The sequence below is a fragment of the Ictalurus punctatus genome, chromosome 27 (genome assembly GCF_001660625.3).
Source record: "Ictalurus punctatus breed USDA103 chromosome 27, Coco_2.0, whole genome shotgun sequence".
Taxonomy (NCBI): Eukaryota; Metazoa; Chordata; class Actinopteri; order Siluriformes; family Ictaluridae; genus Ictalurus; species Ictalurus punctatus.
Window position 1 is genome coordinate 1,598,296 of NC_030442.2, and position 21,705 is coordinate 1,620,000.

At 45.2% G+C, this 21,705-nt stretch overlaps 1 protein-coding gene across 10 annotated transcripts in view; it reads left to right on the forward strand.

The window, feature by feature from the left end:
* The window catches only part of LOC108259264 (R3H domain-containing protein 1), a 36,504-nt gene extending 17,809 nt beyond the window's left edge, over positions 1–18,695 (forward strand). For 2 of the 10 annotated variants that reach the window (XM_047151667.2, XM_047151668.2), the window contains exons 6-27: positions 4,157–4,289; positions 4,632–4,710; positions 5,369–5,428; positions 5,649–5,789; positions 6,045–6,153; positions 6,425–6,520; positions 6,656–6,684; positions 6,835–6,891; positions 7,000–7,193; positions 8,148–8,408; positions 8,920–9,059; positions 9,300–9,383; positions 10,518–10,733; positions 11,071–11,188; positions 14,521–14,675; positions 14,847–14,989; positions 15,555–15,658; positions 16,488–16,672; positions 17,028–17,166; positions 17,260–17,369; positions 17,467–17,551; positions 17,941–18,695. In XM_047151667.2, the coding sequence (XP_047007623.1) occupies positions 4,157–4,289; positions 4,632–4,710; positions 5,369–5,428; positions 5,649–5,789; positions 6,045–6,153; positions 6,425–6,520; positions 6,656–6,684; positions 6,835–6,891; positions 7,000–7,193; positions 8,148–8,408; positions 8,920–9,059; positions 9,300–9,383; positions 10,518–10,733; positions 11,071–11,188; positions 14,521–14,675; positions 14,847–14,989; positions 15,555–15,658; positions 16,488–16,672; positions 17,028–17,166; positions 17,260–17,369; positions 17,467–17,551; positions 17,941–18,263 (2,961 nt within the window). In that variant the 3' untranslated portion in view covers positions 18,264–18,695. The remainder of the gene's footprint in view (positions 1–4,156; positions 4,290–4,631; positions 4,711–5,368; positions 5,429–5,648; positions 5,790–6,044; positions 6,154–6,424; positions 6,521–6,655; positions 6,685–6,834; positions 6,892–6,999; positions 7,194–8,147; positions 8,409–8,919; positions 9,060–9,299; positions 9,384–10,517; positions 10,734–11,070; positions 11,189–14,520; positions 14,676–14,846; positions 14,990–15,554; positions 15,659–16,487; positions 16,673–17,027; positions 17,167–17,259; positions 17,370–17,466; positions 17,552–17,940) is intronic. The other 8 variants (XM_047151672.2, XM_047151675.2, XM_047151669.2 and 5 more) reach the window with 7 other exon arrangements.
* Positions 18,696–21,705: the final 3,010 nt, after the last annotated feature.

Sequence of the window (21,705 nt, forward strand, 5' to 3'; positions counted from 1 at the left end):
GGTTCCTGATGTTGGTGTGGAAGAACGTGAATGATCTGCACAGGGCCTTGACCTCAACCCCCACTGAACACCTTTGGGACGATTTGGAACGCTGAGTGCCCGCTAGGCCGTCTCGTCAATCATCAGTGCCTGACCTCATTAACGCTGTCGTGTCTGAATGTGCACAAATGCCAACGCGTCCATAAATCTACTAGAAAGACTTCCTAGTAGACTGGAGGCTGTTCTAGCAGGAAATGGGGGGCGGGACCAGCTCCGTATTAATGCCCATGGTTTTGGAAAGGGATGTTCAGCAAGCCAACTCACACAGTTCAATTCATGCTGTTGGGTAAGTGGCTAGCGATGACTTTGGTCAGCGGCAAGAAGGAACCCAGAAGATTCCACCTAATATTTAAGGGTTTTTATATGGATTCTTTGGGTTCCTGGTCATTTACAGTTTTGATCGTCAGTGAGACGTGGTATCTGGTACCTTTGTGGCATGCAGGATTGTCTGAGGCTGCTTATTTTTCTGGCGAGAGCTGTGAGCAGGAACAGATTGAGAAAGTCGGTCCAGATTGCTCTATCCCCAGTGACCGATTTCTTGGGGGATCCTCAGATGTTCCCAAGCAGAGCGACGGTTCTAATCTCTCAAATGAGTCCTGGGTCTGCCCTGGGATCTCTGTCCAGTGAGACACGTCTGATAAAACTCTCGTGGGAGCTGATCAGGAGAAATCCTTTTGGTAAGCTGCCAAAACCGCCTCAACTGGCTGCTGTCAGTTTTCTGGAGTGCTCTCACGGAGAGTAACCGTCCACCGCAGACCTGTATAGGAAGCTCATTTTCCGCAGGCTGCGTGCATGGCCATGTTCTTTTAGACACTGCAGTCAGCCCGGCTGCTTCACACTCCGTACGTGTTGGAGGTCCACTTTTGACAGTGCCAAGAGAACCTGTCCGTGAAATCTCAAATGCTGAGGCTTTTGTCCAAAGCAACTTAAAGTTCAGACCGGATACCGAGCAGTTGAGGGTTGGGGGTCTTGTTCAAAGACCCTGCGGAGGCTTCTTGGTGGTAGTTGGTGATTCTGGGAATTGAACTCTCATCCTTCCAGTCGATAACCCAATATCTGAACCACTGAGCCCTCTGCCCCAGCTCTGCCCACAGATAAGAGTGGAGACAGTCTGACATTCCCCCCTTCACAGGGCTTTGATTTAACGCCAAGAAACTTGGAGATCTATACAGAGACCGGGTGTCACTAAATAGTACCCTGTACTTCTGCAGTACCTCCCACAGCAAATTCCGACGCACACGAGGCCTTGTCGTTCTGGCCTTGGCGTTACATGCGTGGCCCGGACTCCACCCGCTTGCTTGCAGAGACCACCCCTATGGCTGCCTTCAGGGGTGGGTCCTGGTATCCCTAATCTGGGCAGGGCACACCTGGTCTTTTTTTGTAACTTGGGCATCATTAGGATCCCTCTTTGTCTGACCTCTACCCTCAGATCTGTTCACCAAAGGTGGACCCATTAGGCTTCTGGTGGCAACCCTGAGCTTCACCGAAATACACAAACCCCTTCACCACGACAAGGTCTCAATCCACGCAGGGGCTGCAGTTTGTGGCTTCTAACTAAACCCTAGTAGTGGACAAAAAAACCCATCACGGTATAGTTTTAAAAGAACAAAATCAGTATCTGCATATGTCAGAGTATTGTGATGTCTTTTTACGAGGACCTTGGCCGGTACGTTTGGTGTTCCTCAGTTCCTTGTTGAACAAACAATAAAAACCAAACTGTATCTCAGGTTTATATCGACCTTTCATATCCAGTTCCTTGTTCAGTATGCAGAAGAGGTTTAAAAAGAGAAACCGAACGAACGCTAAACGTTTTGCCGTTCAGCACGTGTCCGGACGTTAAACGGACACTGCTTAATCGTCAGTGGCGGGAAAAATGTCAAGCGAGCAAAAAAAGCGTAATAACGGATTTATCTGCACTTTGAGTAGAGCTCAGCAGTCCAACCGCCGCCGCTCCTTTCATCAAACCCGCACACCGGGTTTATCACAGGCGGCCAGAGGTGGGAAACAGGGCCGAGGTGTTCAGTAAGTGGGTGTGGATCGGGGCGTGTTCCGGACACAGGGGGATTTTGTGTGTGTGTATATAAATCAGCTTTGACTACATGGTTTTATTTATTTATATTTAACATGTTAAACCTTTTACCAAACTTAAATATCATAAAGCTGTAAAACCTTCGAGGGCCACGATACGATGTTCCTTTGTACGTTCTCCCGCCCGTCCTCGTCCCCACGGACGCCGCAGCTCTCGAGAGTCACACTTCCACAGCATCAGCAGTCCGCTGAGTAATTGAGCTCAGTGTGTGTTAGGTGTGTTTGATTGAAAAGTGTCTGCTTTTTCTTTTTTTTTTTTTTTCTTTTCCTCCCCGTAATGGTGATGTGTGTGTTTAATAGATGGTGCAGTGTGTGTGTGTGTGTGTGTGTGTGTGTGTATTTAATAGATGCGTACAGGGAGTCAGTTTGTCCCAAGCGCAGTATTGCTTGCATCCATCATCTCTCTAAAATGTAATTTTCCTGCGTCAGCGGCTTGCAGCTCTGCAACCCCCCCCCCCCCCCCCCCCCCCCCACACACACACACACACACACACACCCCGTCTCTGCGGATTGATATAATTGGCCACTTTCACTCAAAGCCCATTCCTGCCCATTATTAAGTTATCGCGAAGCCCGGAGAACCGTAAGGCCGCCTCAGCTAGACCGCAAATCCGGCGTTTATACGGCACATTAAAGCAAAAAATATTGCAAAATTAGCATGAGAGCTGCGAATTAGACCGTAGAAAGCCTCAGCAAAACAAGACCGAGAGAGCAGGAGCGGGTTCTCAATGTGCGTTTAATAAGAGCTCTTAAAAAGACAGCGCTTTTTCGCCCTCCCCCATCTGTGCACGATATGAAAATATATCTAAATCTCGTTACTCGGTTACCGATATGCACTCGTACGGGTCAGAAGTCTGACACCTGAGACCAATATTATTTTACCATGATGATGCTTATGAAAAATGCTGCATTTGTAAAGCGTGGTATTATTTACTAATATCAAACAAAGCCCTGCTGGTGTGATCGAACTCCGTCCAGAGACATATATATATAAATAAAATATGAAATATTTAACCGGCACCGTTTATGCTGAAGCAGATATTAAGCTAGTTCACAATTTCGGGAAGTCTGTGATTGGTCTTTGTGTAATCGGACCGTGTGAGGACGAGCAGATGTTAATCAGCGTTACGTCCTTGAACGTTTTTCCCCTCCGTGGCACGCAGGCGTCTTATTCACAGCCCCGTCTTTTTCCCCTCACTGTTTATTTACCGTCCTTTCTTTCCTTCTCTGGTGTATCATTGGGCCGCGGACGCCGCGGACGCCGGCGTCGAGCTCCACACGCAGCAGGTGATCGATGGTGAGACGAGCTCGCGGCCCCGCATTTTTTGTTGTTGCCGCTGCTGTTTTTCCCCCCTCATAAAGGGCATGGCGGTTAATGATGGACCGCGTCGTGTCCTTGAGGGGAATAAAGGGGAGAAAGAGACAGCAAAGATGGACCGAGATGTCTTTTAAAACGAAACAAAAACCAACCACAGCCTCTCCTTTAACTGATGTGGGTCTATAGTCTAGAGCAGCGAGCAGTACTCCTTTCCATGTGAACACACAAATAAATCAATAAAATCTGTCTTCATTGTGTGTCCTGGATCATAAGGGGCGTGTATTATCGTTGTTCCTGTTTGTAGTGTGCTGAACGTGTACGATATTGCGAACATAACAGCATTTATTAGTGTTATCATAGAGGATTTGGACAAGCAGGGCGGTTTGGTCGAAATGTTCTCCCTATGATTTTCTGATTAAATGAACAGATTTCTAAATGCGTGTGCGCTCTCTCTCTCTCTCTCTCTCTCTCTCTCTAATGGGCTTAATTATTCTGCCTTCGAAAGGAAGATCAGAGAGAATGCACAAATTTCCTCTTTGATAAATAAAAAAATAGACTTTTTTTTTTTTTTTAAGTGAAACATTTAAATATCTTTCACCGTGTTGTGTTGTTAAAACCTGTGATTGTAGTCATTTGTGTGTGTGTGTGTGTGTGTGTGTGTGTGTTTTAATTAAAAAGCCTAATTGTGGTGTTTTAATGTGTGTTCTACAGGATAAGATCCATTTGCAGCTCAGCCAGGCTTCGGAGAAAGAGGAAGCCGCCAGCGGGGATGAAGATCACACGGAGAAGAGCCCGGAAAAGACTGAGCGAGCCGACAAATTGCCAAGAAGATCACTGTCGAGAGGTGTGTGTGTGTGTGTGTGTGTGTGTGCGTGTGTGTGTGTGTGTGTTTGCACAAATGTCCCTGTGGGTGAGTTCATGATGTAGCAGGAACGTCGGATTTTAAATCAGCCTTGAATATTTATATATGTTTAAAATGGGTATAATAGGCAGTTGATTGTAGGACAAGGTGCATAATATAAAGCAGCAGAAGGGTGTGTGTGTGTGTGTGTGTGTGCGCGCGCGTCAGTCACAGTGACTGGTGCTGGCAGATGAGGTGTTTTCTCACACACCAGATGGAGACAGCAGAATGTATGCAGCATGTAAAATCGCTCTCTCTCTCTCTCTCTCTCTCTCTCTCTCTCAGACCCCAGTCAGGAGTACACCGACTCCACAGGCATCGATCTCCATGAATTTCTGGTCAACACACTGAAGAATAATCCTCGGTACGTTCGGCGCATTCCTATCCCCAACACAAAGCCCGTAACTCTCGTCCCGTCAGTTTTGATCATTAATTTCCCTCCTGCACCGTGGAGCCTGCTGGGAGACGCCACCGAGGGCTAACAAATCGAGCGTTACTCCTCTCCTGGAAAGCGGAAAAGGGAAAGAAAAAAAGGAAAAGTTTTGTTTGCAAACTCTACGTTTTTTTTTTCTCCCTGAGACAAAAGCGACTTTCAGTTGTGCTCGAAGAAAGATCGACGCCTCGAGACTCAAAGGAGGGAAAACAGCCCGTCATTAAACCGTCGCCTCGGCGTTCGCGGCATCCCGGCCCGTCTCACGTCTTCCTCCTGAAACGGTTTTTAAATGAAGGCTAACGACACCGTAGCAGCTCAGAACCGTCAGAAACTCTCGCCGGTGTCGAGTGTTCTTACATCATAAAATGTAAGAGCCAGTCGTGTTGAATATGCAAATGCCCGGTGGAAGCGCTGGACGCGTGCGGTGTAAATCTGATTCTTCTACAGAATCTGAATCGGAGCGTTTTTTTGAAACGGCGTCGAGGCATATGAACCGTTTCGTTTCGGTTTTATTTGCTTAAGCGCGGACGGTGCGGATTTGCTAATTAGGAGTTTGAAGTAAGAATGCTAACGGGCGTTGTCATTGCAGGGACCGAATGATGCTGCTGAAGCTGGAGCAGGACATTCTGGACTTCATCGGTAACAACGAGTAAGTTATTAATGACCTCAGTGCACTTGTTGTTCAAATCCACAGCGGACCTCGTCGTCCTGCCGGCGTTCCGGGTTATCTTCTATACGCACACCCGTATGCACGTCACCGCCAGGATTGTCTGCTACTGCGTGGTTTTTTTAATGTTTTATTGATTTCTCAATGCTAGTTAATGGTCCGTGGCTAGCTCTCGCCCACACACGTGTCGTGTTCCCGTCAGGTCCCACAAGAGGAAGTTCCCCCCGATGACATCGTACCACCGGATGCTGCTGCACAGAGTGGCGGCGTATTTCGGCCTCGAGCACAACGTCGACCAGACCGGCAAATCGGTCATCATCAACAAAACCAGCAACACCAGGATGTGAGTGTCGTTAACGAGCGGGAGAACCCTCGTAAGATCTCGTGATAAGATCTCTCCTGAGCATGATGGACCGCCTCGACGTGCTAATAAAGGGCACGCGGAATAGATCCAACGTTTGAAGCTGTGCTCAAAAATGGGATTTTCAGTTAATATGCTTAATAGACTTTAGGGTTAGATTCTGAATTTGACTCTCTCTCTCTCTCTCTCTCTCTCTCTCTCGCTCTCTCTCTCTCTGTCTCGCTCTCGCTCTCGCAGACCGGATCAGAAGTTCTCCGAGCACATAAAAGACGACAAAACCGACGATTTCCAAAAGCGCTACATCCTGAAGAGGGACAGCCTGAGTCTAGACCAGGAGGATGGCCGGGTGAGCGCACGTGGACAGGCTGGAAAAATCAGAAGGAACTTTTTATTTTATTTTATTTTAAATAATAAAATGAATCGTTTTCAGAGTACTCGTATACTTTTGAGGCCCCAAGGTTAAACCCATAGTCTTAAAACGATCGTGTTCACGGCATTAACGCAGTAGTTTTCCAAGAACACGACCTAGACGATGGCGAACTCGAACCGTAAGACGAGCGGCGCACGCCGGGCCGCGTATTGAAACACGTCTGTTCTCTGCTCGTTTGTTCGCGTAGCTGAGGATGCGCCTGAAGGACGACCGGCGGAGCAAATCCATCGAGGAGCGAGAGGAGGAGTACCAAAGAGCGCGAGAGCGGATCTTCGCTCAGGACGTGAGTTTTTTGCTAGCGATAACGAGCCGTTTAGCGGAAACGCAGTTCTCGAACGTTTTCGTAGCGATACGGTGGGAAATTTCTCGAGAGATGTCGACCTGCTCTGGCCTTATAGTTTGTTTTTTGACTCCACAGGGGCAAGATCATTTCCAGCTCGATAAGAGGTAACATTGATCTATATATCTACTGTAGAGGAACATCTTCTACACGTGCAGATCCTGGCTGTGATCATCTTTTATTATTATTATTATTATTATTTTAGAGATGAGAATAATTTGGTTGTTCTGTACGGTTTCTGCTTTCCTTTGCTGTAGGATTCAGGAGGATATGGGTTACATCAGCAGTCATCAGAAGCGGCAACTCTTCAGGTGGTGCGCTATACGGCGTTACACAGACGAACAGCCACGTCGCATGTGTAAGGCGTAATACGAATCGAATATGAACCTGTGTGTGTGTGTGTGTGTGTGTGTGTGTTGCAGGTTGAGGGACAGCAGCTCGGAGAACGAGCCGCGAAGCCTGGAGCCTCGACCGTGGAGCAGCACGGACTCGGACAGCTCGCACAGAAACGGAAGACCGGCCATGACTAAAGCCAGCAGCTTCAGCAGCATCAGCGTGCTCATTCGCAGAGACAGCACCGCCAGCAGCAGGAGCACGGGGAGGCTGTCGAAAACGGGTAACACACACACACACACACACACACACACAAAGCCTTCAGGCCTGTCGAGATTTTCTATACATTCTCAAAGTCGTAATCTAACACGCTGTCTCACTCATCCATTTTCTACCTCTGTGCATGAGCTTCTCTCCCTGCTGACATCACTGGTGCTCACACACACACACACTCTCTCTCGCTCCCTCACTCAGCATGCAGTGTAAATGTTTTTGCTCTACTCCTCAGCTCGTCTCCGCCCTCCTCCCTGCGTTCATGGCTTATTAATGCGCCGATATTTAACGGCCCATACATAATTCCGTTTTTTAATATTTAACAGCCTCTCTTTTCCATCGAGTGACCCCCGCCCCCTCACTGTCTGTGTCCTGCCGACATGAAAAAGCCCCCCGAGAAGCTTTTGTGTGTGTGTGTGTTAGATGTACCGCAGTAGTTAATGGCATGAATGGTGGCTTGACAGTGTTTTGGAGATTTCTTGATTGATTTCCTCTGTGTTTTGAGTAATGAGAGATTTCTGATGTAAAAATGCTTTAAGAAATCGTCAATAAAGAAGCGATCCCTGGAGAAAACAAATGTCACGGTATTAAAAATGTACCAGAACGATCAGAAGGGTCGGATGCAGTGAGGGACGTCCATTTAATGTTTCTTGTCGCTTGAAGTATGGTTGGTTTGTGGGTTTTTATTTTTTATTTTTTTAAACTCACATAATTGAGGACACGAACAAAATAACATACGACTCTCTCGTGCATTTGTCGTCATGGCAACATTGCCCCATGCAGATAAGTTTGATTTGCATGACGTGTGGAGTGTTGTGTCCGTTCACTTTCTTCGTCCTCGCATGTTTCCTGCTTCATCATCACCGCCGTATCGTTATGTCCCATCACTCATTTATTTATTTATTTATTTATTTAAGAAAACAAGCAAAATTAGTGTGTTTTTTTCCGTTACTTGTTGTCGCAGGTTCTGACTCCTGTAGTAGTGTAGGTTCATCTACCGGCTCTCTCTCTCGGCCCGCGTTGTCGTTACCCGTCCAAGCCGTGCCCGCTCCACCCAGGCACGTCGCGGCTTGCACCGTAGACCCGGGCCCTCCGAGCTCCGCCGCAAACGCTGCCACCCGCGCTGATACTAACACTAGTGCTAACACTAACACAAGCTACTACCTCCTTCCTCTGGAGGCCTCAGGCATCCCAGCGGGCAGCGTGCTGCTACACTCTCAAACAGGTGCGTACCACCTGCCCCAGTGCCACAACGACGGGGGGGGGGGGGGGGGAGTACTTCATGTTAAATCCACTACCAAGTTTTATTATTAGTGTATTATTATTATTATTATTATTATTATTATTATTGGCCAAATGATATGAAGGCAACAAGATCAACAGTGACGCATGGAAGACGACGGTAACTACGTCGTTATTGAGTGCTTGTTGAAATAAGCGACCCGTATCGTACACAGTGTAAATGTGTTGGGATGGTAAAATAGAACATCACAGTAATTGGAATAATCAGGTGAATTGTATTCACAGGACCTTGAGATCCGTTTCTGAAGCATCTGAAACGGTAAAAGGAGAAATCCTGTGGACCTGCGTTCTTGTGTTAACGGTGTCGACTAACTCTACCCCGCTAACTTTACCTCCCACTCTACCGCTCTTACGGTTTCTGTAGACCGCACCCCGCTGTCTAGATTTATCCTAACTGACTCTTAACGAGAAACCCGTTCTTTACGACGTGGCAGGTCAGCCGTTTACCAACCCCGACGGCAGCGCCGTGGTCTACAACCCTACCTTGACGTCACAGCAGGGGAGGGGCCAGCAGCCCATGGCTCCACCTCCACATCTCCAACAGCACCAGCCGGCCAATCACGTTGTGACACAGGTTAGTGAAGCTTCCTATCCAGCATCACTAATGGCACCGTGTACCAGTGTTTAGTGTCCAGTAGTCTACTTTCCTACCAAATGTGCTTCCAAATCTAGTCTCTCACACCTTCCTGCAGCCCTTCGGTTCATTTGGTGTGAATTTGAGACGTTATTTCTTCGATGTCTTCTGTTCCATCCCTGTCTCTTTTTTTTCCTCTCTCTCCCTCTCTTTCTCTCTCTCTCTTTTTCTTCTCTGCAGCATTGTGGTCAGTGTGTGCAGTACTCAGCGATCTCTTATCCTCCTCCGCTCCTGCCTGTTCCTCTAAACCAACACTACACTGTGGTACTGCTCTCTCTCTCTCTCTCTCTTCCTCTCCCTCCCTCACTCTCTCTCGTGCTCTCTCTCTCTCTCTCTCTCACTCTCTCTCTCTCTCTCTCTCTCTCTCTCTCACTCCCTCTCTCTCTCTCTCCCCCTCCCTCTCTCTCTCTCCCCCTCCCTCTTTCACTCGCTCGCTCTCTCTCTCTCTCTCTCTCAGTAACCCACCATGTCTTCTCATACTCCCTCATTTTCTTCACACTTCCTTAATCCTCCTTTCCTCATCCTGTTATTCTGTCCTGTTTGTTTGACTTTTTTTTTGTTAGTCGAAATTTTGACCATCGTTTTGTTCCATCGCCACTTTTTTCTGACCCACAGTAGAACCCTCTAGTTTAACGTTGTATTTTATCATTAAAGCCAGAAAGCTGATAAGTGGCTTAAAGGTATAATAGCACAATAGGAATCATTTCAGGCCCCCCCCCGTCCTCATTTAATCAATACACCGCTCTCCGGAGAACACACCGCCGACGTTAACGGTGGGAAGATGGCCCTCGGACTCTGATGTCCTGACCAGGTTTTAAATCCTGGCCTGCTTTTATCTTCTAGGAAAAGCCGGATCAGTTTCACTTCTCCAGACGCTTTTGATTGGCCAGTTAAAGGGGGAGGAAAGGGGGGGGGTCCTCATATTAAGAGTGTCTGCATACTCCATTCGGCTCTAGCGGCATGATTATGTGCCACAATGGTGACAGGACGTTATACTGTTTAGAGAATTAGGAAATGCTTTGTCTACAAAGGAGCAGAGCGATTTATTCCACTCAAGGAATTTAGTGCCAACATGCAACTGTTACTTAATAACCCCCCCCCCCCCCCCCCCCCCCCCTTATTTTTATTTATTTATTTATTTATTGTGGTGGGGGTGTGAAGTCATATTCATGATGGAGCAAGATCTGATCTTGGGGTTCTGTGATTTTGTTTGTATTTAATGTAATTCGACTCATTTGGTCACACTCGCTTGTCTAAAAACAGGTAGAGTTTTTTTAAACATTAGCGTAGCTGGGTTAGATAGTTGCATATCTCATTACTATAGATGAGTAACTCGTGTGTTAGGTATTATAAAGAACCAAGGCAGTGTTCATCTTAGTGTGTGTGTGTGTGATGCAGCAGGACAGTCTGGGGAACCAGTTCAGCCAGTTGAGCCTGGTACCAGGCGAAGTGCCAGACCGCCAGTCGGGCCTCTTTTCCCACTCCATGGTGCTCCAGAATTCGGCCCCCACGGGCTACGTGCTCCAGCCTGGTCAGCCTGTCCCCATGCCCACGTACCCACCACCCACGCCAAGCATCCAGCAGCAGGGATACATCCAGCAGCCTGTGCAGCAGGTACACGCACAAACACACACTCTGATTGTGCTCCTCATCTTGGTGCTTGTGTCGAGAATAAATGCATAAGAGTACCTGATGGAAACCATTCACACGTCAAATGTACAGATACCAAGCTCAGCCCACATGTTTGGGAGCGTTGCATCACGTTACACCATCTATTATTTTCCTAAAACGTTTCGTGTTCGTGTTGGATCGCTCTGCATGCAGCTAACAAGCAAAAAAAACAATAGTGCTAAGCGTTATTCTTAAGTGAATAAATAGTGAATGAAATAGCTAACATGTTTGTAATTTCCTGCGTGCGCGTGTGTGTGTGTGTGTGTGTGATTTTCTGCAGATGTCCACATGTTACTGTGCTCCTGGTCAGTATTCCCACTCGAACCAGCACTACAGACCAGTTACCCCAGTACACTACAGCGGCCCACAGAGTCAACACGTACCACCGCAACAACCGGGTACATACAATACACTATATACACCACACTACATACACTACACTATATACACTATATACATTACACTACATACACTACATACATTACACTACATTACACTACACTACATACATTACACTACACTACATACACTACATACACTACACTATATACACTACACTATATACACTATATACACTACACTATATACACTACACTATATACACTATATACACTACACTATATACACTACACTATATACACTACACTATATACACCACACTACATACACTACACTATATACACTATATACATTACACTACATACACTACATACATTACACTACACTATATACACTACACTACATACATTACACTACACTATATACACTACATACAATACACTACACTACATACACTACACTACATACACTACATACATTACACTACATACATTACACTACACTATATACACTACACTATATACACTACACTACATACACTACACTACATACACTACATACATTACACTACACTATATACACTACACTACATACATTACACTACACTACATACACTACATACATTACACTACACTATATACACTACACTACATACACTACACTACATACACTACACTATATACACTACACTATATACACTACACTATATACACTACACTATATACACTACACTACATACACTACACTATATACACTACACTACATACACTACACTATATACACTACATACACTACACTACATACACTACACACACTACACTACATACACTACATACATTACACTACACTATATACACTACACTACATACACTACACTACATACACTACATACATTACACTACACTATATACACTACACTACATACATTACACTACATACACTACATACATTACATCACACTACATACACTACACTACATACACTACATACATTACACTACATACATTACACTACACTATATACACTACATACACTACATACAATACACTACACTATATACATTACATACACTACACTACATACACTACACTATATACACTACACTATATACACTACACTACATACATTACACTACATACTTTACACTACACTACGTACACTACACTACACTATATACACTACACTACATACACTACATACATTACACTACACTATATACACTACACTACACTGGGATTTATACTGGTGCCATGTTTTGTATTGGGAGAATAGAAATCAGTGTGTGTGGCGCAGTTCTGGGGGGGTTGGAGGCGGGGCCGTGCCACTGTCTGAGAGGCAGTACGATTCTCACAGTGAACCGGTCTCTTTTCCCACCCCTCGCTCCCGACGTCTGACCTTTCACCTCTCTACCTGTTAAACCCAACACGGTGAGCAAAAGTAAGTGTGTGTGTGTGTGTGTGTAATGGTGCTCGTGCTTATGAATTGTGAAAGCGTTACACCTTGTGCAGAACGCCACAGAAAGACTCCATTTCAGAGTGTGTGTGTGGGTGTGTGTTAGCGTGAACTCGTACACATGTGCCACTGAATAAAGAGGCTTTTATTCTCTTCATGTCTGCTTCATGTGAGTTAGTGGAAAAAATAGCTGCCCTGACACTCTCTCTCTCTGTCTCTCCCTCTCCTCCCACTCTTGAATTGATTGCTACCGCCTGCCACAAAGGAGGTAGCCAGACATAAAAAAAAAAAAAACCCTGTCCGTACAGACTCTGTGAAAAGAGCCGTCGGTCTGCTGTCTCTCATCTCACAAGTACACATAGGTCGAGAGATGAAAAGCGAATTAAAGAGTCATAGAAGGAAAGCGATGAAAAGGGGGGACGCTGGAACAGAAGCGTAGCCTGGCGGGAAAACCGTGTAGGACGACGCACAATAGAGTCCTGCTCACGAGCAAATCTATCCAGACGGAGAACAAAAAAAAAAACCTGAAGAAGTGAAGCGCGGACGCAGAAAGGAGCGCAGCTAAGCCCTGCCTCGGCTTCCAGGCTGACCTTCTCGGACCTCTTTGTGTTCGGCGTGCGCAAAACGCTCATCGTTCTTTAATGCGCCTCCCACACACCCCCAGATTAAGCTCTTTGTGTGAGAACCGTATGAACGAAATATAGAACCAGAAACATACTCATGGTGTAAGATTTAAACTAAACTACACATTTTTACGATTTCCTCAACAAATGCAAGCGCTATTTTTATATATATATATATATATATATATATGTGTATGTATGTATATATGTATATATATATATATATATATATATATATATATATATATATATATATATATATATATATATAAATAATATGAGATTATTTATAGATAGATATGGATGGATGGGGAGGGATTGAAAGAGGTGTGTGTACATACATATATATAAAATTAAAATGTATTTCATTTATTTATTTTTAATGCTTTCCGATAAAGTCTGTTTAAAAAGGTCATGTGAAAGTAATGAGTTCTCCATAGAGGGATTTATTTATTGTCACGGAAACACTACATTTATTCACTTCATTAACTGCTGTTTACCATGTCATTGTGCAAAGCCCTTTAAGCACTTAATGGGAATTTTATCACGGCCTGCAGCATAAAATTGCCCATAAACGAGTAGAGGAGTCGCGCGTACTGTGATGTCCATTTAAAAAATAAAAAAATAATAATAATAAAAAAAAAAAAAAAAAAAGCGCTCTTCAAGTCACACTTACTTACTTGCCGTTCACGCAAGCTGCTGATCTCCAGAAATATACGTCACGGTGGTTGAGACCGAAGAGAAATGCTTGATGATGCTCAGCGTTTCACCAGATTTCAGTTTTTCTGACGGAGCAGTGTGCGTTTTGAAATGATGGGATCGTGGTTAAAAGGGGAAAAGAGGTGAAACGGAGCAGGTTTGTAGAAATGATTTTAGTTGAAGGAATTGGAGTTACTCGTTTGGGTTTTATAAAAAGCCCCCAATCCCAGCTGATCAGACTCCAGCTGAAATGACAGTCGGATTTGACGTCTGGCGTGATTTGAATTCAAAACGGTGCAAGAGTTCATGGGGTGTTTGTGGTTTATACCTGTAACAATGAGCGCTGGTCGTGGAGAACGGAACTGAATGCGGGTTTTATTTATTTAAGGAAAGTAAGGTAAATGAAACATTATCATGTCGTTTCTGTTAGCTACACTTCATTTGGTCTTTTCACCAAGCACGTCAGAGTGCCTCGCTCGGGGTTTGGTTTTTTTAAGCACGGATGTTTTTGTTTATCCTGACTTTATCGGCCGTTTTATGTTGTTTGCAAGTTGAGCCACGTGGTCTCGCTGCGTTCTCGCGAGTAACGCCGTCTGTCTGTCCTCCACCCTCTACAGGTTATCAGACCCTAATGCAGAGTCAACCCCCCAACTACCAAGGCATGATGGGAGCGCAGCAGCCTCAGAGCCAATCACTGGTCAGCAACCAGGCTGCCCTAACCAATCAGATTCAGGGTGTTGTGGTGCAGTACCCGCCCATGCCACCCTATCAGGTCAGTGCTTTTTGACTGTTTGTGATTTAGGGAGTTTGATTAAGGAAATATATCATATTTATCCTCGAACAAAACTACCTTTCATTTCCTTCATAAATAACCGCAACTAAAAATAGAGGAGTAGATTATTAGTTTAAAAATGTGTGTTTGTTTGTTTGTTTGTTTGTTCAGGGCTCGCAGAACGTTCCTCAGCCAGCCTATCAGCAACAACTTGTCTTGCAGGGACCGACCAATCAGACGCAAGTGCCCTCGGCCAGCATGCAGGTGTACTACAGCGTCCTGCCTCCAGGACAACACTCCCACTCCACTGTTAGGTATCTCACACACACACACTTTCCTGTGTATCAAATACACTGTCTCTCTCTCACTCACACACACTTCACTACAATGCCCTATTTTAATTGTGTATATGTATGTCTGTACATAATTTTATATATATATTTTTATATATATATATATATATATATATATATATATATATATATATATATATATATATATATATATATATATATATGAGTATTATAAATGTATGTGTATATATATATATATAAAACAATGTACATTTTTAGTAGTTGTTTGTGTTTTTTTATTTTTTGAAAGTAATAATGAATATAATATTATATAATATATTCTTTGGTCTTTGAACAGATTTATTACATTTTGCACGCACTCGTGTTTCCGCACCTTAAGATCCCCCGATGCACGTGTTCCTATCCACAGTTTGTGTCGTTTAGAACTAGTCTTTTACAGATTTTACAGAACCAGTTCCTCAGCCTCGGTCTCACTTTCACAGAAGGGGCGGGGGAGGTGCGGATTGATTAATCACGCTTTAATCAATCTTTCTTTCCTTTGCCGTTTTCTTTCTCTGCGCGTTAGTTCCACCGTGGGCTTCCTGCCGCCTCCGGGTTCCGAGCAGATGCAGTTCCCCAGGGCCGCCTCTCCCTGCGGCTCTCAGCCAATCCCAACGCAGCAGTGCACAGGTATCTGCCGAGCTCTCCGCCGGTCGTATGGCGGCGAGCCACAAAAACACACTGTAGGAAAGCGAATACAAAAGGCAACGCGACGGTTCTTTGAAGTAATGAGATGATGTGTGAAACGTTGCGAGAAACTCCAGCGCGAGTAGTTTTGATGGAAGAACACTGAAAATCCGCATGCTGTGTCTGAGCGTCATGACCGTGTTCGCAGCTATTTGATTGGAGTGTTGTTTTTTTTTTGTTTTTTTTTTTAAAGCAGTTTATTTATTTATTTATTTATTTAAAGTTTCATGAAAGTCAGAGGGAGAGAAATAATATAACCTAACTCTTATTGCGGTGAATCCGCCTGCAGCAAAATCCACAAACATCTTTTACACACAATTTTCTTTCATTGCCTGCGTTAGGCGCATAATGTTAATGGGAATTTGGCTCATGAATTTAAAAGAAATAAAAAAAAGCAGATTACATTTAGAACAATTTTGTGGATATATTCAGCAAAATAGTATTACTCGATGGCTTAGAGTAAAAATTTAAAAGTTCTCATTTTGATGGAGTATTATAATAAATAACTCGGGTAATTAAGGTCACGGTCATTTTTGATGGGGTTCCAGTGTCGTCTCTTCCAAAGATAGTCTTATTCTTTGTGTATAAATAAAGCTCACGCATGACTCGGTGATCACTGACCATTCATTGTGTAATAAAACAGCCTTAATTGGAGTGTGTGAGAGACTAAACCTTCTGGACCTGGAATATGGGAAGGATTTTCATGGAAAAAAATTCTTGCGTGTTTTTTATTTTATTTTAATTTATTTATTTATTTGCTCTGATTTGCCAGGCGTACCTCCGGCGCCCCCTGGTGGTAGCGGTGTGCTGATGATGCAGCTGAGCGTCCCTCCTCCTCCTGCTGCTGCTGCTCCCGCCACCCAATGGAAGCAAAACAAATACTACAGCCTGGACCAGCAGCATCACCACCACCACGGCTCCAAACCGTCTGAGCTGGGCTTGGTCGACACGACGCAGGTACGTGCGTTCACTTCAGGCTAATCGTGTACACACCGCAACTTTTATTTATTTGTTTGTTTGTTTGTTTGTTTGTTTATTTATTTATTTATTTATTTATTTATTTATTTATTCATTCATTCATTCATTCATTCATTCATTTTTACTTGAACTGTATGTTCTGTAAAAATGCTAATGTTGTAACCACATCCTGTATAACTAGATTATTCCGTGTTCAGTTGATGCTCTGAAACGTAGACTCTAGAGCATCTCTACTAGAAAACATCTGAGCAAAACATGGCCGACATGTCATTTTTATCAATGCTGCACACACACGTTTTCCTCTCTCTCTCTCTCTCTCTCTCTCTCTCTCCAGAACAGTCCTCAGCTGACCAGCCCCGCCCCTTCCCCCGCCCACTCGCCCGGTCCGCCCCATCTGGCCAATCTAAAGGGAATCCGTCCTGGCCTCGCCCCTCTTCCGATCATGCCTCAGTTCTCTCGACCCTTCCTTCAAGGTGAGTACTCGACGCGCACGCGTACAACCCCTTGTACTGCTCGTACAACCCCGTCTCTTTAGTGACTTCCTGCGGTGCTCTGTGCGTCTACAGGTGACTGCAGGTATCCTTTACTCGGACAGCCTCTACAGTACAACCATCCCATCAGACCTCCTCTAATGCACGGCTCTCATCTGGTCAACCACCACTACCATCCCCATCAGGTTGCACACACACACACACACACACACACACAGACGCATACGTTTCTCCATATTGTCCCAGATGCACGGTTTTGCTGACGCCGCCTGTTTTTTCCAGGGTCCTATGGGAATCCGTCATGGGGGACGTGGCCGAAGACCAACGAAGAAATCACTGTCCACTGATAGTAGCACTGGGGAGATAGGTAATGAAAAGGCAGCACATGGTAGTGGCGTCTTCGCTGGTGTTGCGGTGGTATGAATGTATAATACACCGCCATGTTGTTGGGGTTAGAGAACACCTATCTGGTTCATCCGCGCAGTGAAGCATGGTGGCGGTAGCATAGCATGATGTTCAGCATTACCCTTGCTTCTCTCCGTTATTATTTTGTAAACCCCTTCCTGGTTATGCAAGCTGTTTGTAGCTTTTTCACACACGCGCGCACACACACACATACATATATATGTGTGTGTGTATATATGTGTGTGTATGTATGTATATGTGTGTGTATATAAACCAATGAAACAAACCGTGTGTAGTTGTTTTATTGATGGAGTGATGAGTTCAGCAGTGTTTGCCGATGTGTTCTCACAGCGACCGGGCGTGTCCTGGAGGTGACGGACCTGCCAGCAGGCATCAGCCGCGCCGAGGCCGACTCTTTGCTGGCAGAGCTGGGCAAGGCAGGCGCGCTCATCAAATGGCTGCCGGAGCAGCAGTGCCAACATCCCCAGCGCTTGGAGAGCAGCACCACCACGACCTCTGACCCCACCACCATGACCCCACGTGACCTCGCCTCTACCTACACCATCCTGGCCACCTTCCCGTCAAAGCAAGCGGCGCAGAGCGCGCTGCTCAAACTCAACACCTCCATCGGCACGTTTAGACTCAAGGCCATCCAGAGGGCTGGCTCTCAGTGAGGCCACGCCTCCCCCTCCTCCTCATCCATCCCATCACCATTTTCTTGCCTCACTACGTCCTGTTTTGTTGCGTTCTCATGTTTTTGTTTGCATCACTGTGGTGTTCTGGGTTTGATAGTTGTCTGGGGCTTTCTTCCCCCCACCCCCCACCCACACCCCCCCACTACCTGGGGTTTGTTTAATACAGGGGAGAAGAAGGAAAAATCTGAACCGTAACTGTTGACTCGAGATTATTTAATCGAACCAAAAAACAAAAAAAGCCCACACAAAAAAAAAGGACACGTTTTGCAATTTTTCTAAAGACTTGAAGAAGCTTTACCACAAAGACCGCATGGTTGATTTTGTACTGCAGAATGGAAGCTTGGACCACGTGCACTTGCTCTTTGTCTCGTTTGCGACTCTTCTTGTTCTTTTTTTTTTTTTTTTTAATTCTTTTTTTTATTATTTTTTTTTTTTTTTTTTAAGGGAGGGCGGAGTGGGGGTGAGGGTGGGGGCGGGGGATAAAACACAAAGTCTGCTCAATTTGGTACGTCGTCGAGACCACAAACAAGAGAAAGCTTCAACTTCTTGTGCCTTCAAACACAACTGCACTGTTGCCCTGTCGGAGAAAGACGTCACCAAACCGAGCGGGTTGAACGATGACGGAGAGGACAATTCCTCCCCCTCTCCCTCCGCGCTTTCTGTGAATGTCATCCGTTTCAGGCACCGACGGGAGGGAGCTCCGAGGGCCGATCCGACTGGCTCTGGGTTTTAATTTTATTTATAAGAGGCCGTTTTTAAAAAACAAAAAACAAACAGATTCACTCCAGCTCCACCCCCAACCCCCCCCTTCTCTCTCTCTCTCTCTCTCTCTCTCTCTCTCTCTCTCTCTGCAGAAATGTGTGCGTTTTTGAAAAACTGTTTTTATTTCAGTTTGAAACCAATAAATGTTTACACCAAACCGTGTGAATTCTTTCAAAGGAAAACGGCGCCATCTAAAGCTTCCGTCTTCAGTCTGGAGTGTTTTTACACCGGAAGTAGACACGTGTGTTTTCTGATCCTGATTACAGAATTCTTCTGTTGTTGTTGTTGTTGTTGTTGTTGTACTGAAACACCGTGGCCCTAAACAGAAAATTAATATAATAATAAACTAACTTAAGGCCGCGATCACGTTCAGATCCCCGCAGTATGGCACTGAACACTAGGTCCGGGACGGACACTGATACCACCATCACCACTGATGAGTTATACATGATGCTCTTCTGTGTGTGTGTGTGTGTGTGTGTGTGTGTGTGTGTGTGTGTGTGTGTGTGTGTGTGTGTGTGTGTGTGTGTGTGTGTGTGTGTGTGTGTGTGTGTGTGTGTTTTTTCCAGATTGAGCTGTGCGCGTGCTGGACTCCTGTCACTGAATCAGTAGTAATTCAGTATTCTGAAATCAGTTCTTTTTCAGGACCGAGGTGTGAATTCATTCGTTTCGTGCACGTCGGAGACCTGCGTCGCGCCTCAGCTGATCCTCACTTCACTGCACGGGTAGGTTTAAACTTAGCCTCCAGGCTTTATTAAATATCAGAGTATTGTGTCATGAAATATCTATTTATTTGTTTATTTAGTTCAGATGAGGCTTGTATAAATAAAGCAGGGTCCTAAAATAAAAGGCGACGCCCTGAGGAGTGAAACTGCATCTGTTGAGAGATGAACTTCCCACCCGAGATTACAGCATGTGACCGGGGCAGTTCCCCTCTTCATGGGGCGCTTCCCCTCTTCATGGCTCAGTGGCATTCAAATGCGATCACACCTGGCCCAACTCGCACTTTTCCCGAACGTTGTGTAATATGGGGTTTTTTAAACAAAAACAAAAACACAGCTTTCTATGGATGTCAATGCAGTAAGATCGACTCGCTGCCGTTAAAGCTGTTCCTAAAACAACGTGGTGATGTCCATCACTTGGGCTAAAACAGGAGATCTGATGAACCGACCCAGGAGCCCGGAGCCCGGGTACTGGTGAACGGTCAGTACCGGGACACGCGTTCCTCACTGACTCGTCATCAAACAGTTCGATTGGTCATCGCTGTAGGAACATAATCCCCAGCGTGATGGTGTGATGCCGTTCTTTTCCTGTGGTCGCTCACCCTGAGGTGCTTGTGTTTATTCATTTTTAGCTGGTTTATAATTACGGTGCTGTGGAAAAGTATCTGCCTCATCCTGATTTCTTCAGTTTCTGTCTAGATCTCGTATCAAGTAGTTTTAGATCTTCACACGAAATACAGCATAAAGCAAACGCAGCCCGATTAAACAGAGCACAGCTTTTATTTTAATTGAAATATAAAATAAAAGTCACCCGGCACCTTTCACCCATGTGAAAAAAAACGAATGAAACTGAAAATCCGGTTGTGCCGCCTTTCACGGAAATGACTGCAACCAAACGCTTCTGAGAACTGGAGATCAGTCTTTCAGTTACTTCTAGGACGAGGATTTACTCCTACGCTCTGGATCGTTGTCTTGCTGCGTAATCCAGTTACGCTCGAGTTTCAATTTACGTACTGAAGATCGGACATTCTCCCTTAGGATTTTCTGGTAGAGAGCAGGATTCGCGTTTCCCTCGAATACTGCACGTTGCTCTGGCCGTGAAGCAGTAGAGCATCCCCACACCATCACGCCGCCTCCACCATGCTTGACCGTAGGTATGATGATCTTTTTGTGGAATTCTGTGTTTGGTTTACGCCAGGCTTTGTTATATCTTTAGATTTCGTTTTCATTTCTGAAACATTTTAGTCTGAGTATTAAAGAAAACATCGAACTCGACCTCTGGATGCATTAAGTGCACAAACATCACGGCACAGTGTGTGGTATGTTTCTGTGTAGCGTCCACCGTACACGTCCCTCTGAATGAGCCGTTTCTGCCGAATCCATAACGTGATACGTCTAGCGCGTTAACCAGGACGTTAGCAGCAGATCCTTTACGTCCTGTAAGTTGTGAGGTCGGGCCGCCGTCGCCGTCGCCGCCATCGGACTTCTTTGTCCCACGGATCGGGAACGGGAGAATTCGGAGGCCGAGTCAACACCTTGAACTCTTTATCATGTTCCTCAGACCGTTCCTGAACATTTTTTGCAGTGCGTCAGGACGCATTATCCTGCTGAAAGAGACCACCTCCGTTGAGGAACACCGTTGCTATGAAGGGGTGTACTTGGTCTGCTGCAGTGTTTAACACTACGTCACATCCACATGAAAGTCAGGACTCGAGGTTTCCCAGCGCCACTGAATGAAAATATAACGCGGTTCTGTAGAGTTTTTACATTTTATTTATTTATTTTAATTTAGGGTCGTCCGTTTGCTTCATAGGAAAAGTCTCTGTCATAAAGAGGAGGATTTTGACTGCAGTATGAAGGACAGGCTAATCATTGGGCTTGTGCATTTCTTTATAAATCCACTAGAGTGCGCTCTAAGGCCAGCCCTCATACTAACA